Below are 25465 nucleotides of genomic sequence, written 5' to 3' on the forward strand. Positions count from 1 at the left end.
TTTTTAAATAACATAGCCGAGCGTAAACAGCGAAGCTTGAATCGTTTTTCAAAGACGTTTGAATGTTAAACTTTTTTCCTTGTAAATAATATTAAGGCGATTGCTAATGATACAAATATTTGAGCCCGATTTCTGAAGAAGATTTAAATTTATTCCATACACTTTCTAATACCACAGATCTCATCCCTCGTTCCTCATTTGTATTTGCCAACGTAATTGCGTTGCACTTGACGTGTCCAGCAAAGGGCGACCATTTGCATTTTAATCATGCTGATACAGAGTAATGTACGTACGAATAAATTACCACAGATAACATTATTAATGCATTACAGGAGCATTTACAATGTCAATGCGAAATTATCGGGAACATTATTTTGTAGACACAACATGTGACACATTTTGTTTTGTGAAGAATTTATATTACGAGTCGCGTTTTTGACATGTGTTAAGTGAAAAAATGTGTTAAGCATAATATAATCATTTAGCAAATAATGTTTTATGAGACTTTCAAATCATTGTCACGTAATATCTATTTAATTAATCTAACACTTTTAAAAGAGGAATTCTTTAATATTGACATAAATAAAATTAAAAAAACGCCTCATAATAATATAATAACTCGTAGCGTCACAAACGCTACGCTAAAACTTCCATCTTTTAGAAACCTTCACGGGAAGAGAACGTTAAATTATATGGTACCCTGTCTCATCAACAAACTACCTATATCTTTAAGAGATTCAATAACTCACAAAAATCTAAAATTCAAACTAAAGCAATACTTTTTAGTAAATATAAATAAACTATTATAAAAAAAAACCTTCTAATAACTCTAAAATATTAAGAACTTATAACTAATTTTATCTAAATATAAATACAAATAATACAAAATTATAGATTCACGAAAGGAGCATACTGTATGTTTACACGGCCAGCAAGATTACCGATGTCGCTCGTCACTAAAAAATTTCTAAGTACCCTCATTAGGATTAAGAACTAATAATAAGTATTAAAACATTTATGTAGCGGTTTGTGGGCTTATGGTGCACAGAAAAACTCGAATGAGTTTATGATTGCATCAATGTAAATTAAAAAATAAATAAATAAATAAAAAAAAAAAAAAAAAAAAAAAAAAAAAAAAAAAAAAAAAAAAAAAATAGAGGCTATAGCTTGCTCTAAGGGCTGTAGGGACTTGCTATTTGGTGATAGAATTCGGATTGAAATTAAAAAAAGTCACACGCCAAAAAATGGCATTGGTTATACATAAAATCCGAAAAAAAAAATACTTACGTCTGTACAAAAATCACATGTTAACTAATTTAAAACGGGGATTGTTGTGACTTGTGAAGTTTCTGTTAGGTGTAAAATCATTTGTTATACGACACAAATGTGACTTAATCTCTACTTTTATATTTAAATGTGTTAACTGTTGACAATAGTCTGTTTAATAAATTAGTTTTTCTAAAAAGGAAGTTTAATATTTATGACCCCGTTTATTTGTTCTATTTCAAAGTGTCGACTTAAATATAGGTTGTTATAAATCCAATTTGAATTATGCTTATCCTACTTACCCATAGAGCAGACAATAACTCATACGGGGACGTACCTACCGCAGGATGACAGTTATTCGAGCTTGTAAGGGTCCCCGGGGTTTCTTAATATTTTGGTAGAACTTGATATGACGTCTTAATTAAGGTTTCCATGTCATTGGGTAAGCCTATTTACTTACATTAATATTCTTATAACGTCATGTAGAGCGATACGATATAATATGCTATTTCATAATCAAATAACATCAACTAGAAAGAGAGTCTATGCGTTTATCAACATAATATGTAATTAAAGAATGATCCTGTAAGAATTTAATATAAGCTCCGAATGAATTGCATGATCTATTTTCGATTTATTCCCATTCAATGCAACACGAAAATAAACATGCGGGTAGATTGTCAAGTTCGCGCTCAGTATATGGGGTGTTTGTCTATTTCTGAACTGCGGTAGTTATAGCTCCATTATTCCTTTTTTTCACGTTTACCAAACGTACAAACAGGTTCGTTGAACTACGGTGACAGAGAAAGATCTCGGGCTCAGAGGTGCACGCTCGATTGAATATAAATTATGTTAGGAGACTCAAAGGGTATATGCTTATCTATTGATTGATTCATTTGAAAATTTCTTACCAATCTTGTGAGGTTGGGCGTTTGTGAATGTACAACTTCCTTTTCTTTTATTTTATTGTAACCTCCGACGTTTGTTTGGTAAAAAACTTTACGAGCAATTTGTTATTATTATGTGCACCTTTTGCAGATTTCTTGTTTAATTTAAAAACATATTTATCTAATTTATTTAGATTCTTTAACGGTAAATATTTTCAAAAAGTAAAAGGTCATGTTTTTGAGAGATAAAAATATTAATAAGCGTGGGTATCTTTCTTTTAAAAATACTAATCTCGGTAAACACCATATATCTTTTGCTAAATAAAAAAGTGATTTTATTAATTTTAAATACTTATAATGGAGTAATGTTAATATTTTGAAAATGAGTAAGTAATACGAATTTACTAAATACCGAGTTCCTTAATTATTTTCGTATTTGTATTCTTGCGGTCAATTGTAGAAAAGCCCTACGTGTCGTCTCCAATTCGTCTTGTCATCGAAATGTAATAAGTCCCCTCCGAAGGCGGATTGGAAAGCTATTTACAAAGCACGGGAAGAAAGGGGACCAGATAGAGAAAGCAAAATCGACTGGGAATAGCCCGGATCAAGTGACTTCCCGTTAATACAACCTGAAAGTAGTTTCTATATTCGTATCAGATATAACGTTTCAGTGACCACCGATGAGCTTTATATTATGTTTGTTTTAAGATTTTATTTATAATACAACCGGTTATTTTAATCACGTTTGTCTTTGATGATATAAACATAGAGATCAAACATAGCTAATTGGTGGCATATTTTGGGTACGTTAGTAGTTTTTAAATTATTATGTTTGATGTATATCTTGTTATGATATAACGTAAAGCAACCTTTATCCTTTGTAAACTGATTATAGTAATATGGCGTATTGTTGAAGGGTCGAGAGCCGATTTGACCGCCTGCTCTATTACAGATACGATTCAAAACTTAAACCATAGCCTTCAATACTATTTTCATATAACATAACCTCCTCCTTTTTTGAAGTCGGTTAAAAAAAGAATAGGTTTGTCTTATTTTTTTAGGCTTTTATTTTTTAAAATTTAAAAGCTTATATGTACTCTACTATCCTCACTAACTGCCTTAATAAGAAGCAGATTAATTATAAAGAATAACATGTTTATACGAGAAGACCAAGTCAATAAAATTTGAATTTAGTGGCATAAATTGCCGAATAACGAGCGTGCAATAAATTTATCACCGATGTAGTTTGGTTGTACACAGCAAGATGTTACCAACGGAAACAGTTTATGTTTCCTCCCTGGATGCGGTAACTGAACGTAAGTGTTACCAAACATTGCTGTGTTTCCTTGTCTTTAATCTAATAATTTATAAGCTCATAATATAGATTTTTGTGTAGACATTGCTTAAGCCGTAATTTAATATTTAATTTAATTATAATTTTAACGGCATTCTTATCACCAAAAACTGAAACAGGGTTGGCTAATTGTCTACTTTCAGTTTACAGCACAAATAACGCTTCATGAAATTTTGATCATATCGGTAGCCGCACAGTTTCACTCTTGTTTTGTTACACAGCGATTAGAGAGGAAAATGAACTTTGTACCTTGACAATAGGAATTATGATATTGGTTTTTGTAAATTTGTACGCGTAAGGCGAGGGTGGCAATGTTTATTCACGCACAGCGATCGATCCGTGGAGCCTCCGCGTGAAAATTGCAACCCGTCGCCGAAGGCTTTCAGCTAACTTGATAGAATCGCTGGAAATGATACGTGTATTTTTAGAATTCAATTTTAAAGTACTTAATGAAGTGCTCTTATTTATTTTTGCGTTAAATTTTTTTTTAATTGACCAAATACATATTGCTATACATACCTATTTTAAAATGATGAAATATTTAATACCTACAAGCTACATACAAACCTACTTACTCATATAATATTTTTTTATATTATACTTCTATGTAGAATTAAGTATCAACAGCAGCAAAAATTTTTTGGTTATAAAAATATTTTTGGTATCTTTATACAGGGTTACTTGTAAAACACCAGCAACCTCGCAGGACAAGATAGCTAACATCATAAGCAACAACATTTGTTCTACGACTTTTGATAATTTGTTAGATTTTATTTTCATACAAAAATAAATATTCATTTTATTTTCTGTTTGAATATTATAAACTCTACGCGCATCTAAAATTTACGTTAACAAGAAGCGATCGAGAGGGGGAAGGGGGCGTCGCGTCGTCCTTTCGATAATGAATAGAACATAGACTTACAAATGTTAGGAGAGTAGAATAAAAGCTTAAAAAATCATTTAAAAATAATTTATTGCGTTATGCCAAAAGTCATAGAACAAATGTTGTTACTTATGATGTTAGCTATCTTGTCCTACGAGGTTGCTGGTGTTTTACAAGTAACCCTGTATATTATAATATTTTTAATGATATTTTGCATTAATTGCCATCAAATACATATTAAAATAGGTAAATGGTAGGTGAAAAAAGTGCCTCATATAAAAAAATACACGTACTTATAAAACATTAGTGATCACATAAATGGCATGGCAAGAAGATACATGGAGCAAAAACTATCAAAAACACATCGTACTACGATACCAGCCAGTTTTAAAGTACCAGAACCGTTCGAATTTTACAATAAAGCTACACCATTTGTACAAAGAACGCTATTATTTGTCGCCGACGAAAACTCGGGGCCTAAACCCGCATCAGTGCCACAAAATGGAACCGAAAATGCCACGCATGTCCCAGAGATTCCGGAAGAAATACCTGGCACATCTAAACGGCTCGAGGAGGAAGACAAATCGCCGAAAAAGAGCTCATTTTTCTTTTCCCCTTCGAAAAGTTGTAAGATTCACGGGCGCAGTTTTTTCCGGCTTCAGACGAGCCCTAAGAAGTCGAAAGCGGAGGCGGGTGATGTAGCTCAGGGCAACCGCGGGGCGGGGCCGGCGGGGAACGCGGGGCTCATCAGCTATGCTCCTGGCTGGTCCCTCAAAGGTGAACATCTTATGAAATGGCAAGAGTCTGGAAAAACAACGATTGAGGTAACGTATCTGGCTTTGTTTTCTCAAATGTTACATAGGTCACAAACGAACACGGTCTAACAATGATATAAATATAATTTTATGAAGAACATATTATATTTATTATAAAGATTACATTTTATTCCAGGTAACTATAAAAATTATTAGATAATTCATTTAATTAAACATGGGACCATTTTAATATGTAATTAGAGCACATCAGGCCTGTTTGTTTGCCAACCAGAGGTTGATATGTAAATTTTGCATGCAAATCTATGCGGAGGGGTTACAAGGGAAACTCGGTGGCTTTAAGAAGAAAATGAAAATTTCAATCTAAACTCGCCCTCAGGTGACTGAGCAATGAAAAGCTTTGTAAGTTTTCGTTCAAAAAAGCATATTTTTGTGATTATGTACTTTAACCGCTTTCTTTCAGATTTTTTGAAATGGTTCTCCATTCAAAATTATACTTTATTGTAATAATTTCCGAATCACAAAACCGAATGCGTTCCTTTACCTATTTTTTTTGTACATTAATAACAATAATATAGAAAATAGGCATGAACGTAAAAGTTTATAATCTAATATATAAAAATCAATGCCACTTTTCGTTGTAATTCCATAACTCGAGAACGGCTGAACCGATTTCGATAATTCTTTTTTTATTATATTCCTTGAAGTACGAGGATGGTTCTTATGTAGAGAAAACGTTAATATGTACCACGGGCGAAGCCGGGGCGGACCGCTAGTAACTTATATTATAAAGGCCAAGTTCGGTCGTTTCTATAAAAACCTTTTAATCCATGTTCGGCAAAATAGAAGAGCGGTTTTTTCATTCGAATAAAATCTTTTCCGACATTTTCCTGCAATAATAATATCGAATTAGTCGTCTCGCTTCCCTCGACTTTTCGCTGTTATCTCGCTACACGGGAAACTAAACTTATAATACGATCACAAAGTAAACCGCTTTTAATACATTAGCTCATTGCTATTATTTTCACTGTAATAAAATGTGTCCTCCTAATATTATAAATGCGAAAGCTTATAAGGATGGATGTGTATGTGTGTGTTTGTTACTCTTTCACGCAAATACTACTGAACCGATTACATTAAAATTTAGCATAAATATAGAGGGTAACTTGGATTAACACATAGGATAGGTTTTATCCGAAAATCCCACGGGAGCGGGAACTATGCGGGTTTTTCTTTGAAAACGCGGGCGAAGCAGCGGGCGGAAAGCTAGTTACAAATAAATAAGTAAATAACATATTATTTTAATTTCACCCTCATTAGTAACTTGACTACTAAAGTGGTAGAAAAACTAATATTTATATAGAGTTGTCAGTCCCCATCTGATATACGAGTATCTTTTGTTTTCGTGACAGACATATTATTTATTCACCCCATCGAGCAAATAATGTGGCCATTTCTTATTTTTATACTCAGCTTATAGAGTGATAGATGTGTTATATGGATATTGAGTGTGAATTGAGATTTATTGTTTCTACTGTAAGGTTATATTTAACTGTAATGTACCTAACTGTAATGTTATATTTAACTAAGCTGGATTGAAATTGTGATAAATTCAAATTAATAAATAGCGTGTGTACCGAGCAGTACCGAGCATACGTGTCAGAAGTGAAACTTATTTCAAAGATAACAAAATTGTCGCTTTACTCCATGACGTGATGCTTTTGCTATGATGCAACCTTGAAATTTTCTCTCAACGCGCCTAAAGAAGTTTCACTTCAAAAAATACTTACCATGTATGTATTTGTAGACGAAAGTTGCGAAATAGTAGGTATATTAAAATGAACATTGAATATTAAAGGTTAGGTACACTTTGTCCTTTGAAATGAATGCCTCTTAATATTTAATTAAACCTCAATTCGTCAAAATAACGTGGGGCAAGCGTGGGGCGTTTTGACAGATTTTCTGCAAGGGTGATATAATTATTATTGACATGTTCACTCAAACTCGAAGATCGTAATATGGCGAATGCTTCGGAAAGCGTCTTAGAAGGCTAATTATACAAAGGATGTAGTTAGGGTACGGAAGAAGGGGACGTCTACAGGTCTGTTGGTGACGGAGGTTAACTATCAACGTTAATACATGTTTACTTTGGAGACGTTAAGATCTGGATATGCAGAATGAAATGAGACAGAACTGCTCTAGTTATGTGCATTAGTTAGATTTTTAACCGACTTCAAAAAAAGGAGGAGGTTATCAATTCGGCCGGTATATATATATTTTTTTTTTATGTATGTACACCGATTACTCCGAGGTTTCTGAACCGATTTACGTGATTCTTTTTTTGTTCGATGCGGGATGGTGTCGAATTGGTCCCATAAAAATTTTATTCGGATAGGCCCAGTAGTTTTTATTTTATGAGCATTTTTGTCTGTAGGTATTTGTAAATTTTGCAAGTGCAAGTTTGAAGTCGGTTGTTTTTAACGCAGTTATCACTTGTGAGTTTTCTTATTCAAATAAAGATATGCCTCTATCTGATATTTGTATACATATTGTCTTTAATTTTAATCTATAGGTATATATGGGTATAAACTAATAAATATAATATATGAATTTATAAATAAGATTTTATCGATCTCATGGCAATTCATATAAGAAAACAAACGTAAAGTTGCGAATTTTCAAGTATGAGAAACTGATCAAGGTTGACTATGTATGGGTTTTCAATACTACTTGTGTATTCAAAGACAAATTATGAACAGAATAACAATGCGAACTATTCATTGATAGTAATAAAGTATACATCGTATGTACATGTATTGCCATTATTTAATACTTATGACGGCCTCTTGAATATATTTAGTTGGTTAAAAATCTATTTTATTCAAGGTCGCATAATATTGTCTAATATCTACTAAATAAAAATACACATAATTTTAGAACACATTAAAAATTACGCTAACGAGAGAACATATATATGTAACAATAGGAAAGCATTTCGTATATATTCAGATATGTGCAGAATTATAATAGTTGACACGATGAAATTAATCAGAAATCTACGCAACCATATCCGAACGAGTCCTCTATCTTAAATGAAACATGTAATCTATATTTAATAACAATATAATGCTCTCATACTAGGTCATATTGAAGCCTTGAAGTTATGGCAATCATGTTCCGATTACTGAACAAAAACAATTGAAATGTGGTTGGTGACGTCACACTCGAACGTGCGGTCATCGGACAGCAGTCAAGCTCGTATAAATTTCTGTTGGCATGTTAGGATTGTGGACAGGTGGGCTCTTTGCCCTCCCCAAAATTGCAGTGGAATGTGCACCGCAAGTGACCGTTTAGGGCGTGTTACACAAGCGTTTAAATATTATTACCTACTCGTAAAGTTAAAAATAAAGTTTTTTTTAATTTAGATTTCAGTTTTACTGTTCTATGCGTCCGAAATTAAAATATCAGGTCTAATTATAAATATATGTTAAATGTGACCTTATATAAATTATAAATCCTTGACTTGCCAACCATCATTTCCGAGTGAAATCACCGGGTTTTCATTTAAAAAGCCATCCAGATTTGGCGTGTACTCGAGAGAGTTAATAGATTTATGAACATTTAAATGTTAGGAAGGTACATAAATATTTTTCTAATATTGTAACAAGCAATTTTAATCAGCACTGTTTTAAAGTATACAAGTTTTCAAAACGCACCATTTCTTGTTTCTTTAATAATAGAAAAAAGTTGGTATATAGTTTATAATAAGTATCCGTATTAAAGCCGAAATATAAAATTAAGTTTATTATTGATAATATAAAACCGTGTGTTCACACCTTTACACAGCTCATTGTGAGGCAGGAACGCGAACATCTTTTGTACACGTACTGAATTAATTCGCGGTATCAGGTCCACGTTAATTTTTATCGGACCGTGCTGACAAGGGAAACCCGTGCGTTTGTACAATTATAGAAAACCTTTATAATTGTTTTATACTCTATATTCGAGACACGTTCTGCTGTTGGTATTGATAAATTACTTACTGGAGCTTAGGTCAGTTCGATACAAAAATACGAATGTGACATTCCCATATTAATCAAAGAAATGTTTGGAGTCTTCGAATCTAAGCAAAACAAACGTCTAGAACTCATTGAAAAGAGTATTTCTGAGATAAAAGAGATTAAAAAACATTGTACGAGCATGGACCAACATAATAAAGAAATAGAAAAATCATTGGAATATATTAGTGGGCAATTGGAAACATTGCAGAGTAAAATTGAAGCTCTGGAGGAAGTTAAAAAAGAGTTGTCTAAAGAAATCCATTCAATCCACGAAAAGTGTGAAGTTTATAACCAATTCTGTATTAAAACTTGTATTGAAATACGAGGGGTTCCGCATCAAAAGGAAGAGCAAAAAGAAGGGTTATATAAAATGGTACACTCATTGTTTAACTCATTAAAATTAGACTATCATACGTCGGATGTTCGAGACGTCTATCGGCGATTTAACCGAAACAATAAAACGTCATCCCCTCCTATAATTATTGAGTTTACATCCACCTTTACTAAGCACAAGGTTTTGGAGACTGCAAAGAAACTGTACAAATCTACACAGAAGCAACTAAATGCAAGCCATCTTGGATTAAATTCAACATCAACCATATATATGTCAGAATTATTAACTGCTAAAATAAAACGGCTATTCTTCCTGGCGAGAGACTTTGCTAATACGGAAAAGTACAAATATTGCTGGTCGAGTAACGGCCGTGTGTTTCTGCGCAAAGCTGATGGTTCTCCTCATATCCACGTAAGAGATGAACAACAATTAAAAAGTCTTACTCAATGACTAATAACAATAATATATTTTGGTATTTTTTATGCATGTATTTTAATATTGATTAGTGTTAAGTTAAATTATGTTAAAAATTTTATTAATATACAAGGCTTTAAATACAATAGTCTTACAAATTATGCTTATTATATTTTATTTAATAGAATAGCGTCGTTTAAGTATCTAAATAATATTTTTGCAAAATGTATTATATTAGAAGATATTATTTATGTTTGTGCAACTAAAATTATATTATTTTTTGATGAGTTTATTCTTATACAGTGTATTATCAATTATTGCTTTATAAAAGATCGTGTACTTAATTCTAATATAATATTATTTATGAAATGTTTGTTATGTAGTAATATAACAAAAAATGGAATTGTACTTTTGAAATTAACTATTTACAACGAATATTTAAAACGTTCTAAAATTATAATTGTAACTCATCAAAAATGTATAAATATTTTATTGATTTCTTACGCTTTCACTCTTGCACATATCAACTGCTCAGAAATTTGTGTGTGTCGATTACAAACATTTAATTTCAACCTTATATATATCCATAATATAATACATTCACCTTATCCACCTACACCACTTACATATTATAACTCTGCCAGACACTATCTTTATTTCTTCAAATGGGACAACAATAAACGTATCAAAGATACGTATTGGTCTCCACATAATCATTATAATAAATTCCAATGGCTAACACAAACTTAATAATTGATGATATAGATCAGACATGTATTATTCCGTTCTGGCAAACCTTTAAGCCCGAATCTTGCATCCATTACTTTGGAGACGTTAATAGACAGTTCACAATGATTACACAAAACATAAGAAGTATACGTAAAAACATCAGCGCATTTGAATTATTTCTAGATCGTCTTGGCTACCAGCCGGATGTTATTGTGTTAACAGAATGTTGGATTGACGATACATTCGGGGGTATAAATCTTTCTGGTTATTACTGTGCATACTCAAAAAAATACTACAACAAAAGTGATGGTATTGTAATTTTTTATAAAGCTAGCCTTAGCAAGGTGAAAATAGTGGAACCTAGTTTTCGTAATGGGACATGTTTAATCTTAGAAATAGACTCTATTATTTCTATAACTTCAATCTATAGATCTCCTTCTTTTACTTCCATGACAGATATAAATAACTTTTTGAACTCTTTAGAACTTGTATTAAAAAAATGTACGAGTAGAAATAGAGTGATAACCGGTGATTTGAACCTGGATATAACAGATATTGGCATGTCTATCTATTCTGAGCAATATTTAAACCTAGTGACCCAATATGGCTATATACCTGCATATAATGTACCAACGAGATCGGGGAGCTGTCTTGACCATTGTATGATTAAGTCACGATCACAGTGCAAAGCTATTATTTGCCACTCTGATATTACTGACCATGATACTATCTTATTGTCAATTAGCCTTACAATAATGGATAAATGTTTTTCAAATAGTACAGATACATTAATTAAATCAAAAATTAATCACAATAAATTGCTAGAGTCAATAGAAAATATGGACTGGTCAACTTTATATAACTGTAGTAATGTTGACATGGCGGCAGAGCTTTTTATTGACTCTCTCACTGATCTCATTACACAAAATACCACAAAAATCATTACAAGTAAACGTAAATCAACTTTAAAACCATGGGTAACCCCAAACTTATTAAAATGTCTGAAAAAACGCGATGCTTTACATATGACGACAAAAAAGTTCCCCGACTCCGAAGCACTTAAAAATGAGTATAAAAAATATAGGAATACCTGCAATAATTTATTTCAAAATTTAAAAGATGAATATGATAGACAGGCTATTCAAGATACAAGAAAAGATAGTAAAAAACTTTGGAGAACTGTCAAAAGGATATGTAAAATTGATGATGCCAAAAATAATCGAAATGAACTTCTGAACATCAAACCTAACAGCCCTGTAGATTCCCTTAATACAGTTAATGATTATTTTTCAGAAATAGGTGAAAAATTGGCTACTAAAATTCTAGATAATCTTGATAAATCCGAATCAGAACTAGCTCGAACTTACCCTAATTTACCAAAAAGTCCATCGAACTCACTTGCTTTCACACCTACCGATCCTTCTGAAGTAGTGAAAGTCATTAATTGCTTGAAAGCAAACTCCGCTCCGGGAATAGATGGCATTACTAATGCAATTCTAAAATATGCCAAATTATCTCTTTCTCGTCCAATTTCTTTTATAATTAACTTGAGTCTATCTTCCGGTATATTTCCTAGCTGTTGCAAACTTGCTAATGTCTGTCCAATTTTTAAACAAGGTGACCCTAATACACCATCCAACTATAGGCCTATTTCTCTTCTTAGCTCACTATCTAAAATTATAGAAAAAATAGTAAACAGCCGACTGATGCGCTTTCTAGAGAAGGAAAAAATATTATCACCTAACCAATACGGGTTTCGAGCTGCCAGATCTACGGAGGATGCCATCACATCATTGGTTGACTTTATTGTTACTAAATTAGATGGTGGCTACAGATGTGCTGGCGTTTTCCTGGATCTGGCAAAAGCATTTGATACTGTTTCTCGAAAAATCCTTCTCAAGAAACTTGAGTGTGTGGGAATTAGAGGTTTACCTCTGGAATGGTTTTCCTCATATCTATCTCAGCGGTTACAGCGGGTAAAGTTGGAAAGCTTCTGTAGTGATATTAAATCTATAAATTTCGGCGTTCCTCAGGGTAGTGTTTTAGGTCCTACCCTTTTCTTGGTCTACATCAACGACTTCTGCTCATTGAACATGCTTCAGGCTCAAGTTTTTGCCTTCGCAGATGATACTGCTGTTATATTCTACGAGCGCGACTGGGCTGGAGTCGTTGGTGTAGCCCAAGCAGGTCTTCAAATAATGGCAAGTTGGCTGCAAAGTAATCTACTTACCCTAAACACCGACAAAACAAAAGTTGTTTGTTTTCACACAACACTAAAAACGGCACCTGGGGTAGATATGAGGTTTACCATCCATCACTGCAAAGATGGTACACCACTATGCTCGTGCCCTAACCTCCAAATAGTAGATGAAACTAAATATCTTGGTGTCATAATTGACAAGAAACTAACATGGGAGACCCAAGCACGTGCTCTAAGCTCCAGAGTTCGTAAACTCATGTACATGTTCAGACTATTAAGAAATGTGGCTGATACAGAAACGATGCGTATTATATACACAGCGCTGTGTCAGTCGCTTCTGTGTTACGGAATATGTGCATGGGGTGCAGCTTGTAAAAGCACACTACTGAGGGTGGAAAGGGCACAAAGGGCAGTAATAAAAGTGGCGTATAAAAAACACTTACGATTCTCAACAACGCAACTGTATCTAGAAACCGGCTTTCTTAGTGTACGGAAGTTATTTTTAATGGCACTCATTTTAAAATTTCATAAGTCAGCTAATAGAACTTTAACAAATCCAGAAAGTAGACGTCTTATATGGCAAACTCCAGCCACTCATACCTCTTTTGCTCAGAAATCTTTCTCTTTCTTAGGTCCTTACTTATATACTAAAATTAACAATACATTAAATATTTTTAAAATGACTAGATGTAAACTAAAAAAGTCACTAAAAGTATGGATGCAAGGCCTTGATTATATTCAGACGGAAGAGATTTTGAAGTTGGAAGTATAGAGACCTATCTAAATTACTCACACACACCCAAACACACACACATACACACACACACACATACACACGCGCACACCCACACACACAAACACACATACACACGCATGTTCAACAGTGATTTATATAATTTGTATTGTATAATTATTAATTATTAAAAAATTTGTTTTTTTGTAAAAATTTTATGCAAATGGAAGAAACTTGTTCCCACGACACAGGGAATCCTAGTGTGGGAACAAGGGTTCTTATATTGTATGTATCATATTATTTTGGATAATAAAAATTATTGAATTATTGAATTATATATTTATGGATTAAGGTGACAACGATCAGTAGGTTACAATTGATCCATTATTATACTATAGTATACACAGTATTTGATATACAGAAATTGTATAGATTGATAGCTTTGAAATGACACAATCTTGATACAATAGGTAATGTAATTTTTGAACACATTTGTGAATGATCATAATTGAAGAAGAATTTCTCGCGTTTTCAAGTTTTCTTTATAGATATGTAATGTATTAAAACAGACGATAATACAGGAACATTGTTGATACATTTATCTGTTTTAAATACCTATATGTTTGAGCTATTGTGTTAAAACTATCTTTTAGTCAAACAATTTACGAGGGGAGCTTGCGATTCCCCTGTTGTTTTTACATTATCATGAACAATACAAATGCGAAAAACTTTTTTATTTTTTCATTGTTGTGATTCATATTCGAAGTAAGAAGAGAAATGAATTCCCTCACTTGCTTATGGTATATGAATTATCATAATCATTTTCACTACATTATATTATAATAGACGACGGCGCCTAGACATTGGTTTAAACAACACTTTGTTTAAATAGAAACCTTAGAATGCTTGCTACTTACGTACAAATTGGCTATTAGCGATAGATTCACTATAAATCAGAGAATTGTCAATGAAGTCGTGTACTCTCACGTCTCGTGATGTTACACCAGTCCATTCTTCAAATCGCGTGAATGGGATTTTAATGCAACGTCCAATGAATATAAAGTACGGCCACTCATGAGCCGCAGATTGTCACGTTGTAATTAGCATCTAACATATGGTGATACAGTCTTAGACCGCGTGTTCGTTTGTTGAATGCACTGAAACGTCTATAGTGAGATAACATAGAGAATACTTTTTTAACTACAAAAAAATGTATTAAAAACAAAGTTACGATACCGCATTCTTATCTTAATTGTTAATATGAATGTCACTGACTTTTGTTGATGTGGTACGTAAGTTTATTGGCACGTTAATAATAATTAAATACAATTGAGTTAGTATAAAGGTCATTCTAGGAACTCAAGCGGTGGACAAGTCTACATGGCGAAATATTTGATGCTAAATATTGTATCGGGTTTCAGAATACAGTACGGTCCAGTAACCTGACATGTCAATTAAGAAATGTCGACCGTCGTCTGTGTTCATTTAGATTTATTTCAGATGCTAATAAAATTATAAATGTGATACATTAAGCCGGGTATGCGGTCAAAAATGATCTAATGTACATATTATTTACGCTAACAATATACCTACAATAATAAACGGATATTCTCACAACCTATACCTAAGTATATTCTTATTGTCATATAAATTGCAATAGGAATATTATATCTTCGGGAAACATTCTCACAGATGCATCTGGGTATTCAATTGGATTGAGCTTTATGGCACTAATAAAATTTAATATCTTGCAGATAGCTGGTTCAATGGACACTCGGCTAGATAATTAATAAATAAAATAATTTAAACAAAATTACTACGATTATCATAATTTAATTGCGAATTTTTATTATACTACACTAGCACATAACAACAATAAATCTATTTCGTTTTCTAATATTAATTCTGAATAATTTTCCAAAATCATACTTGATTCACTAAATCTCTTACAACATTTTACGAAGAGGACATTTTTACATGCGCGTTAGTTCATGCTTGATTTATTCTGCGAGCTTGATTGAAAATTCACTAATTACTCCATATGCGAGGCAAGCTACGTAAATGTGACTTTATGATATTTGTTAGCATTCCCAGCACGCTTCATTAACGGTTCATTACATTTTGCGTCGTTTAATTGGCTTACCGTTGCATGTCGTGCTTGGAATCAAAACCGAAATCAATTAAGATTTGCGTCGATGATACAACAATGATTTATTTTGAGTCTTCTATGTGATAGGCAAAATTTTACCAAACCGTTTATCACGATCAAGGAAAATTTTACAATTCATTTCATCAACGTCTTGGGTAAGTTTTGTAAAAGACTGGATGGATAAAGAAGATAGAGTGAACCAGGCTGAAGACGAAAAAATATTGCAGTTAATTTTACATTGTACATCCGTACGAAAGTATAAGAAAACATGATAAGTTCAGAACAACACCTAAATCATTAGTAAGAACATTTATCGCGTTGTGTTATTTATTTGCAACAAAAAAATAATTCTCAATTTCCTTTACCTAACGACTTTCGTTTTGCAATGTTCACACCCTTGTATCATAAATCTATGATTTGTTTCAAATTACTGCGGTGCGTAGGTTTCCCGCCTCATCCATTCGAGGGCTTACTTAATTGTTTTGAGCACACTATATTATTTTGATTTATGGCTTGTTGATTGTTGCAACTCGATTACGTAGGGTCTTTGTTAAGCCTTAAATTGAATGAAATGAAAAATAAATTAAATCTGTCGTTCTAAAGTGGAGCGACGCGCCTTCAAAGAATACGTTCGGTCGCATTGTGTGTATTGACAATAGAGCCAATAAAAATCGAATACTAATCGAATTACGAATGTTTATCAGATTGTATTTATTTGTGTTATTCTGCTAGTTACATGTTTTATGTATTTATAGCACAGTAATATTATGAAATATGTAATTTATACAAAGCGAAAATATGCATTTTGCTGATTTGCAAGCTTTTACCTTCATAAGTACAATACACCTAGCCAATCAAATAATAATCACACAAACTTCTCCCATGAGCTAATCGATATTGTCTGCGACTATTTGTTTGCCAAATTGTTACCATTTGTGTTGGTCAAGTTAAACTACCGTAAAATGTTTGAGTATGACTAACGAACGGGTAATAAAAATTGTTTTACAAATATATAGTAGTGTTTGTTTTCAATACAGTAAATGTTTTGATGTATAGTTTAGACTATTTTCTGAAACGACGCGGCCTCATTACTCTCTATGCTGTAGATAACACGTACTAAGTATAATTTAGTCGCTAGGAAAAGCGTGAGTCAGTGAGTGAGTCACAATCCCGATCTTCATCTGCCCGGTAAATCGAACCTGGCCGAAATGTCTGCCAGACAGCATGAATAACCAGCGTGAAAACTCAAGTAATAAAATAACAACTAATTTTCGGTCGTCACATGAAATTTATGAACGAATAAATATGGATATTTGAAGTTTGTTTCATGTCGTTTTAGGAATGTTTAAAGCCATTCAATTTGCATTACACAATAACTTAAATATGGTTATTCTGTAAAAGTCTCAATTGTACGAATGACTCGCTTGGTTTCTTGGTAAAAGAGACGTTTATGGATGTCAAACAAATCTAAAAATAACATCTATTTACTTGGTGTTGAGAAATATAATCCATTGTTTGTGTATACTTTAATAACTTAAACATTTATTAGTTCATTATATTATGTCACAATATTTTAGTTAAACAATAAGTATTCGAAATCACATTCGAACTTTCAAGCAATACATCCATTGATATCAAATAAATATAAATAAATATTGCAATAAAACCAGTTACGTCTGTATGGTGCAACGCACTTCAATCGCAAGCTACCGACATTAGGGATAATAAAAATCTTAAATTCATCAATAAAAGATGGACGCGGATAGTTTAGAATTATTGTTGGCGGGAAGAAATAAATCGTTCGAAAATCTTAATCGTTGTATTCTATTAGAAATCGTGATGTTTTAAAGAGCTTTAAGTTCTTTAAGCAAATCATAATATTATGATTCTTTTAAAGAAAAAAATAAATAAGCTTATATTGAATTCATTGATAAATGTGACTAATTGAATTGTAAATGCTATGTTTAAATGATGAAAGAGTTTTATAGTGCAGTAAAACTGCGATTATGAAACGCTTGTAAAAATAACGTGAGGTTAATATCTCTATCACCTGCGTTCGGAAACGGAATTGGGAAATTGGGACAAACATATTATTACGATTAAAGAACATTGGGGTTGTGTTTTCATTAAATTTGATGTTTTAATTTTTTTATAATATTTTCAATAGTCCTGTCTTAAGACGCAAGTATCCTAGTATTTGGTCTGATTTAACCATAAAATATGTAGAGCCGTATTTAATATGACAAAAGTAAAAATAGTGCATGGACATTTAATGCAGTATCTATTATATTACACATTTTCAATAGGATTTTCGATACTATCTTTCTATCACAACATGCAACGGATGAAAAAGTGATATTTTTATTCATAGACTCTACCATGTCACCCAAACGTGTAGTCACGCTTCCCTTTATCCCGTTCACAAAAGATCTAAATACGTCGGTAGGTCAAGTGTCCGGACGTGAGGCTCGGTGCAACAAAGCCTTTTTTTGTTGATAAATCTTGTGACATGCAGAGGTGTGGGGTGACAAGATGAATCTTCGCGTGATGATGCTTTAGAAATAGGGAGGTTAATTTAGCCATAATAATGTCAAAATAATAAAGTCACTTTTTAAAATAATTTTAGGTATTTTACCAATCACTAGGCTTTTCAACTGTAATAATTATAATTCATTTCATTTATATTTATTGCTCATCTAAATTATAAACAATCTAGTCCATAAAAACTTTTACAATTTCACTTTTTCAAACCTTACTTGCATAAGCGTTTGACCTTGTGATTATGATCAAGCGTTCTAATTTTTATATGTGTGTATACATTTTCAGTATTAGCTGAAACTTATACGTATATTAGCCACCTGTTTGAACAGCTTTTGAAGCTTTCGGGATTCTGTTAGTCACAAGAGCGCACGCGCAGGAGCTGCGCGTGTCGGTTATATTTACCGAATGTCGATTCTATACGAAACTTAGTTCTGTGCTGGTAGAGTGTTTAATATGTAAATATTTTTGAAACGTATAATACAATTCTGGGCAACATGAAGTTATTAACATTTAAAATAGACAGGATAAATAGCAGAAAGTTCGTTTTTACTGTTTGTAATATAATTGTGAAAAGTGTACTAATTCTAAGAAATATTTTCTTTTATTAAACATACTTTATGAAATTTACCTCATTGTTTAGCAATAAATCCTCTCCATACGAGGAAATACAGCCTGCAACGAGTTTTGTTAATGCACCGTAATTTCGGAACGTATGTAGAGGATAAATCAACTTTAACAAAGGTAAATTTAAATTAGCGTGCAAATAAAAAGTATCGTATGGTTTGTGAATTGGCGATTCAAATCAGATGTTCGCAAAGGTCTCTGATAATAAATAACTAACGGTAGGTTGCGAGTGAGCTTCGACGCTTTATTGTAACAAGCACAACTGCGCAAATGTATTACAATACTGACAGGATTTATTAAGAACACGTGTCTAATTATACTTTTAATTAAAAAATAAACTTGGACGGATTCGCGGGTGCAGATTTCATTCCTATCAATTATAATTTGCAAGTCTCGGAGCGTATAAAAAAAAAAAAACATTTGAACATGAGAAGTATATTCTTAGTTTTATTTATTTTCTAAATTAAAATAATAAATATTACTCACATCATAAAACAATTGACGTTATACATCTATGATGTAGGTACACATTCAGAAATTGATCAAACAGTGATATTTATCCAATTCTAGCCAAATTTTGGAAAATAAATTGGCTTGGAATAGCTAATAATCGTTACTAAACTAAACGCTAAATGCATTGGTAAAAGTCAGCAATTTTTACCTCAGGAAAGTGTACCTCCATATGATTAAAGATTTGTATTGCAAAATCGTGAAGGGAACAGACATTGTCTACTGGAAACAGAATCAAAGCAAGACGATGTTGACAAATGTGCCGCGGCGTCCGTCCATACAGTTACCTACTTCGGTACTATTTATAAATTCAACGGAAATGTTTAAATACTCCGCCAAAGATGATTGCATTGACGATTAGTGGCTTTTGTAAATATTCTTCGATTCGGAAATGTATTATAATATATTCTTAATCGTTCTCTTCTTCGTCTTCTTGAGTTGCAACTCCTGTTACCACTTAGATGGTTTCTGCCAGTGTCAAGTTTTGAACAAATAATCAGAGATTTTTTGTTATTTTAAAAGACATATTTCACGACGTTATGCATTAACTTAATTATAGTACTAAATATAAATTATGTGCTTTTACATGCTTATAAAAACAGTTTTCAATAATATTCGACATTTTATGACGTAGTGTATTGTGTGGAGCATTAGGTCATGTAAACTTACATAAAAGCTCCATTTCAAAGTAAACTGTTAATTTGAAAACAAAACATACGAAATTGTTATTTTTCAATTATGTTCGGGGTTGGCTAATATTTTACACCACTTATAACAATAACTCTTTATAGAGCATAGCTCTAGATAAATAATTACAAATTGAAACAAGTCTCCTTAACGTAAGCTACATTGGCACAAACAACGGTTTTATCGCTTTATAGCGATTTAATTCAGTTATTATTTTTTTCCTACACAATCAAAGTGAGATCCAAAGAAAACGGTGGCAAGTTTAAGGTCGTGACACAAGTACAATAAAAATGTCACAACTCCTTATACGCATCTAATAATCACGTTTTCGTGCTTTGTTTTATTGTTGGGAAAATGGTAGTTTTACGATTATGTCACAAGTTCGTTGCTCCGCCCGGCGCACCTTCCGCGCTTATAAATACTCTGTGTCGAACATTTGACAGGCGTAAACAAACACGCCGGATCGGATGCGGACGGCTATAGCACACTTTTAATGAGCTTTACGACTTATTACGCCACAGTTGCCAATATAGGTTAGCTTTAAATGCCCGATGCCGTGGCCTCCTTTTTAAAGTCGCAGGAAATATTTCACATTGTTTGAAATTGTTATAGAACAATAAGAAGCCATAGAGACGCACCTTGATTGTTCTTTGTAAACTATCAAATCTCTACAGTTCTTTTTATGTTGTTGTGTATGAAACTATTTACTGTACTCGTGTCTAATTTCTATTATATTATAATAAAGTTACAAAGAAACTGAAAATTAACGCGTGAGTAGTCTTTCATCATACACAGATCTTGTCTCTTTGCCAATGTTGAGAGGTTTAAGACGTCTAAACGATTCAGTTCAAAGAGGTGCTAGAGACGGTTTACGTCCTATTCCACATCATCTATTTGGTGTAGTCGTTTTAGTTATTTGAGCTTATGGTTCACTAATATGTTCCTGTTTAAAAAACACAATATGTGTGGTTAAAAACGCTTTTTTATTTCAAGAAAATATATAAGATTTAATAAAATCCAGTCCGCATTCAGTTAGTTCCAGTAATTGTAGAAAATAAGGCGAAACTCACTCACCCCTTTTAAAAAACAAAACGCCTGATTGTTAAGTATAATTAGGCATTGTAGTAGTAAATTGCGTAAACAAGGCACGACTATAAATAATAGCTAGGTGTTGCACTCAATGTGTAGCCCACGCGCTACAGAAACCCATAATTACTAAAGGGTTATCATCACGTACAGTTCAATCGTGGGAGAGAATATTGTAAAGAAAATTAATTTATAAACTGAAGCTATAAATATTCCGTTTTTACAATTTTAACAAAAATGTTGCCCTCAATAAAATCACCAAACATAATTTTACTACAATTAAACGTTTTATTAACATTGGAACTTTTACAACTCAGCTCTTATTCTTGAATATTTTATTATTCCGTGTAGGCGTTTATCTTTAAACTCGTGGTGTAATTAAATCAACAAATAAATATGAGATATACATTCCGCCCACTAAACGGTACTTAGTCATTGTTCTAACTTGTTCGTACTTTCATTTCAATAGATCCTATGGCGCCTACACTTCTCTGTAATTATGCAGATTAAATAATAACTACAGCGCTAGATAGACTGATGCTTTGTTTGAAACACGGTTAACGTTTATTAAGGATTTTAATAAGGGTTTGTAGTCTCCTAAGTAACTTATTAAAGCTCATACGTCTCCAGAGTCGTGCCCGACAAAGGAGATTACCTCCACTTTATGCTGTGGTTATTCCATATCATGATGTGACGCAGTCTCGCACGACGTGGGTGTAGGCGCCATCCACTAGAGTAAATATTCCCAGAAAAGTTTATCTCACTACAGACTTATCCATTCATTCATGGACCATGACGCACACTCAGAATACATTGCTGAAACTTGTTGATCATATTATGAGTAAATTCCTGCGGCTCAAATGAAAATGGTCTCTAGAAACATGTTCCATTCGTAAGGAAAACTGAGGCCGATTATTCGGAATAGATAGTTTAAACAGGATGAGTTATGACTAAAATTACATGTTTGATAATTTAATGTTGCTCAGAATATAATTGAAAAATATTTCGCAGTATATGAACAAGTAATTTATTAGCAGAGTGATTTTGAGATGTAGTTATTGTAGTGAAAAAATGATACCGACGTGTATCCGAGCTCCCAGATCAATTCAAGGCTCCACTGATGATGTCACGCGGCAGACGCGGTCTATTGTACAGGTATTTTTTTACAATTCTATTGAAATATTATTATTATTTTTTTTTATTTTTGGTGGTAAAACCTCGCCCATTTCTGGGGAAATACGCTAAAGTAGCGGGCTTTTGGCCAAAGCAACTTTAGGGGGTATATAAAAGTACATACGTATATATATGTTATATAATATTCAGTCTATAGATAGGAATTTCCTTACAATCCTGCAGGTATTTAGTATGACTGCTTTCTGTAGCAGAGCGTATGTGAGAGGGTGTAAGTTAAGAGTTTTCAGACTGGTGTGTAGAGTTTTGGGGATGACGCCTGTACTAGAAATAATAATAGGGATAGTTTTAACGGTGTGTACCTGCCACTGGGTTTTGAGTTCTATTGATAAATCTGTATATTTTGATAGTTTATTTGTGTGGGTGGAACTAAGATTATGTGTGTTCGGGATTGCTATGTCTATTAAATATATAGTTTTATTTTTCTTATCGTGAAGTGTTATGTCTGGTCGATTATGGTGTACAGTTTTATCGGTCAGTATTGTTCTGTCCCAATACATCTTGAAGTCCGGTGAGTCTAAAATGATTTGTGGGGTGTATTTATAATATGGTGTTTTTTCTGTAATGAGTTTGTGTTTGTATGCAAGTGTCTGGTGTACTATAGCTGCTACCTGGTCGTGTCTGTGTTTATAGTCAGTTTGTGTGATGGATGAGCATGCACCTGTTATGTGCTGGATTGTTTCAGGTTGTTTATGACAGTGTCGGCAGTGATCGCTACTAGTACTATCACGTATGATGTATTTTCTATAATTTTTTGTGTCAATTACCTGGTCTTGGATAGCCAGCATAAATCCTTCTGTTTCGGGAAACAGTTCACCTCGTTTCAACCATGCGTTTGATGCAATTTTATCAACGACGGGGTTGGTTAGATCAAGACGATGCCGGCCGTGAAGGGATTTTGTCGTCCAAACGTCTATTTTCTGCTGTTTGGAGGTTATATTAATTTGTTTAGTATGGTCTGCAAGTGTGAGTGGTGTGAATGAGTCGGCTTGGCAAATGGCGTTGTGTAAAGGTGATTGATTAGAGCGCTTGTGAAAGAAAGTTCGGAGTAGTATGAGCTGTTTATTATGAAGATTCTTGATGTCGATGAGACCTCTTCCTCCTTCACATTTAGGTAAGGTTAATCTTTGTATACATGATCTAGGGTGGTGCTTCCTGTGCTTAGTCATTGTGGTGTTGATAATTCTTTGAAGTGTTGCAAGTTCGGTTTGGTTCCATCGAATGATTCCAAAAGTGTACGTTAATATGGGTATGGCAAACGTGTTAATAGCCTTAATTGTATTCCTTGCGTTGAGTTGGGTATGAAGTATCTTATGAAGTCTGTTCTTAAAACTTTGTTGAAGTAGCTTTTTGATTTCTTTATGGTGGATTTCTTGTGACTGAGTATAACCTAAATATTTATATCCTTCCACAGGGTCTACTGTATCTATTATTTCGTGACTTGGTAGTTCATAAGGAGCCTGTTCTACGACACCTTTGTTGATAGATTGAATTTTGCATTTGTTTATACCAAATTCCATGCAAATATCATTTGAGAAGTTCTGTGTGATGGTGGCAAGTGTATGGATATCATCTGATGTGCCTGCAAAGAGTTTTATATCATCCATATACATGAGGTGAGAAAGAGTTGTATGTTGGGTGTTGTGTTTAATTTCGAATCCTATACGTTGTCTATTTAGCATATGTGAGAGTGGGTTAAGAGCTAGGCAGAACCATAAGGGACTCAATGAGTCTCCCTGGAAAATACCTCTTTTAATTGAGATGACATCAGTTTCGGTAGTTTTTTGAGAATTGTGTACTTTTAGTTTAGTGTTCCAATTACGCATAATATTTTCTAAAAAGTGAATAATAGTGTGATTGATTTTGTAATGTTTCAAAATGTATATCAGCCATGAGTGTGGTACGGAATCGAAAGCTTTTTTATAGTCGATGTACATGGTATAGATGCTACGTTTTTGTCTGAGTGCTTGTATTGATGCTACTGAATCGATGGTTAATTGCTCTTTACAGCCCTGGCTGTTTTTGCGACATCCTTTCTGTTCTTCTGCCATAATGTTGTGCTCATGTATGTGTTTATAGATAGACTCACTTAAGCATGCAGTAATTATTTTATATATATTCTGTAAGCAAGTGATGGGGCGATATTTGGAGGGGTTTTCAGAATCTGATAGATCTTTTGGTAGCATATATGTTAAACCTTGTGTGATGTAATATGGCAGTAAATTGGGTGATTGAATGAATGTGTTGATATGTTTAAGTAACAGTTCATGCGTACGTGTAAGTTTTTTGTACCAGAAATTGTGTATATTATCTGTACCTGTGGCTTTCCAGTTGTGGGAACGCTCTATGACACTTTTTAAAAGATCTATCTGAATTTGTTCAAATTCCATATCTGGGACATGATTCAATATTTCTTTATCTTCGTCAATCCACTGGTTATGTCGGTGTTCAATAGGTTGAGACCAAATATTTGACCAATATGTTTGTAGTGATTCAGATGTTGGCGGAATACAGTTACTGTCGTGGGAATTATTGGGTTGTGAAAGTTTTCTATAAAATAGTTTTTCATTATTACAGAATTGTTTATTTTGAGTTTTTCTAATTGTTGTCTCCTTATATCTTCTTAATCGATTTGCTAGGGTAATAAGTTTTTGTTTCAGGGTGTCTAGAAAGTGTGTAATATCGGTGTTTTCGGATTCATGTTGGGAATGTATTTTGTATGTTTGTTTAATCCTAGTTATATGTTTGTCTAAGTTTGGAGACCGAACGCCTTTAACATATTCGTTAAGTCTACCTATGTTTGCTCTCAGATCTTTAATTCTGCCTTCTAGTCTTCTTTGCCACCATGGGATTCTCTGTTGTTTACTACATGTTACTTCATCTTCTATAATTCTAGCACCAATAAACTTAGCCGAGGTGAAGGCAGCACTGTATATTAATGTCTGTATTGTGTTAAAGTCTACGTCAGATTTCAGTAGTTTTGGAAGTATTTCATTGTTGATGTAGTTTACAGTAGATGATAATTTCTTTGAAGGTTTTAGTT

At 33.1% G+C, this 25465-nt stretch overlaps 1 protein-coding gene across 6 annotated transcripts in view; it reads left to right on the forward strand.

Moving 5' to 3' along the window:
* The window catches only part of LOC123703402 (protein sickie), a 136217-nt gene that overhangs the window by 16201 nt on the left and 94551 nt on the right, over positions 1-25465 (forward strand). For 2 of the 6 annotated variants that reach the window (XM_045651395.1, XM_045651405.1), the window contains exon 1: positions 22288-22386. The exons of the other annotated variants lie outside the window; for them this stretch is intronic. In XM_045651395.1, the coding sequence (XP_045507351.1) occupies positions 22303-22386 (84 nt within the window). In that variant the 5' untranslated portion in view covers positions 22288-22302. Of the gene's footprint in view, positions 1-22287; positions 22387-25465 lie in introns of those variants that run through there. 6 annotated transcript variants of the gene reach the window in all.

The sequence above is a fragment of the Colias croceus genome, chromosome 2 (genome assembly GCF_905220415.1).
Source record: "Colias croceus chromosome 2, ilColCroc2.1".
NCBI lineage: Eukaryota > Metazoa > Arthropoda > Insecta > Lepidoptera > Pieridae > Colias > Colias croceus.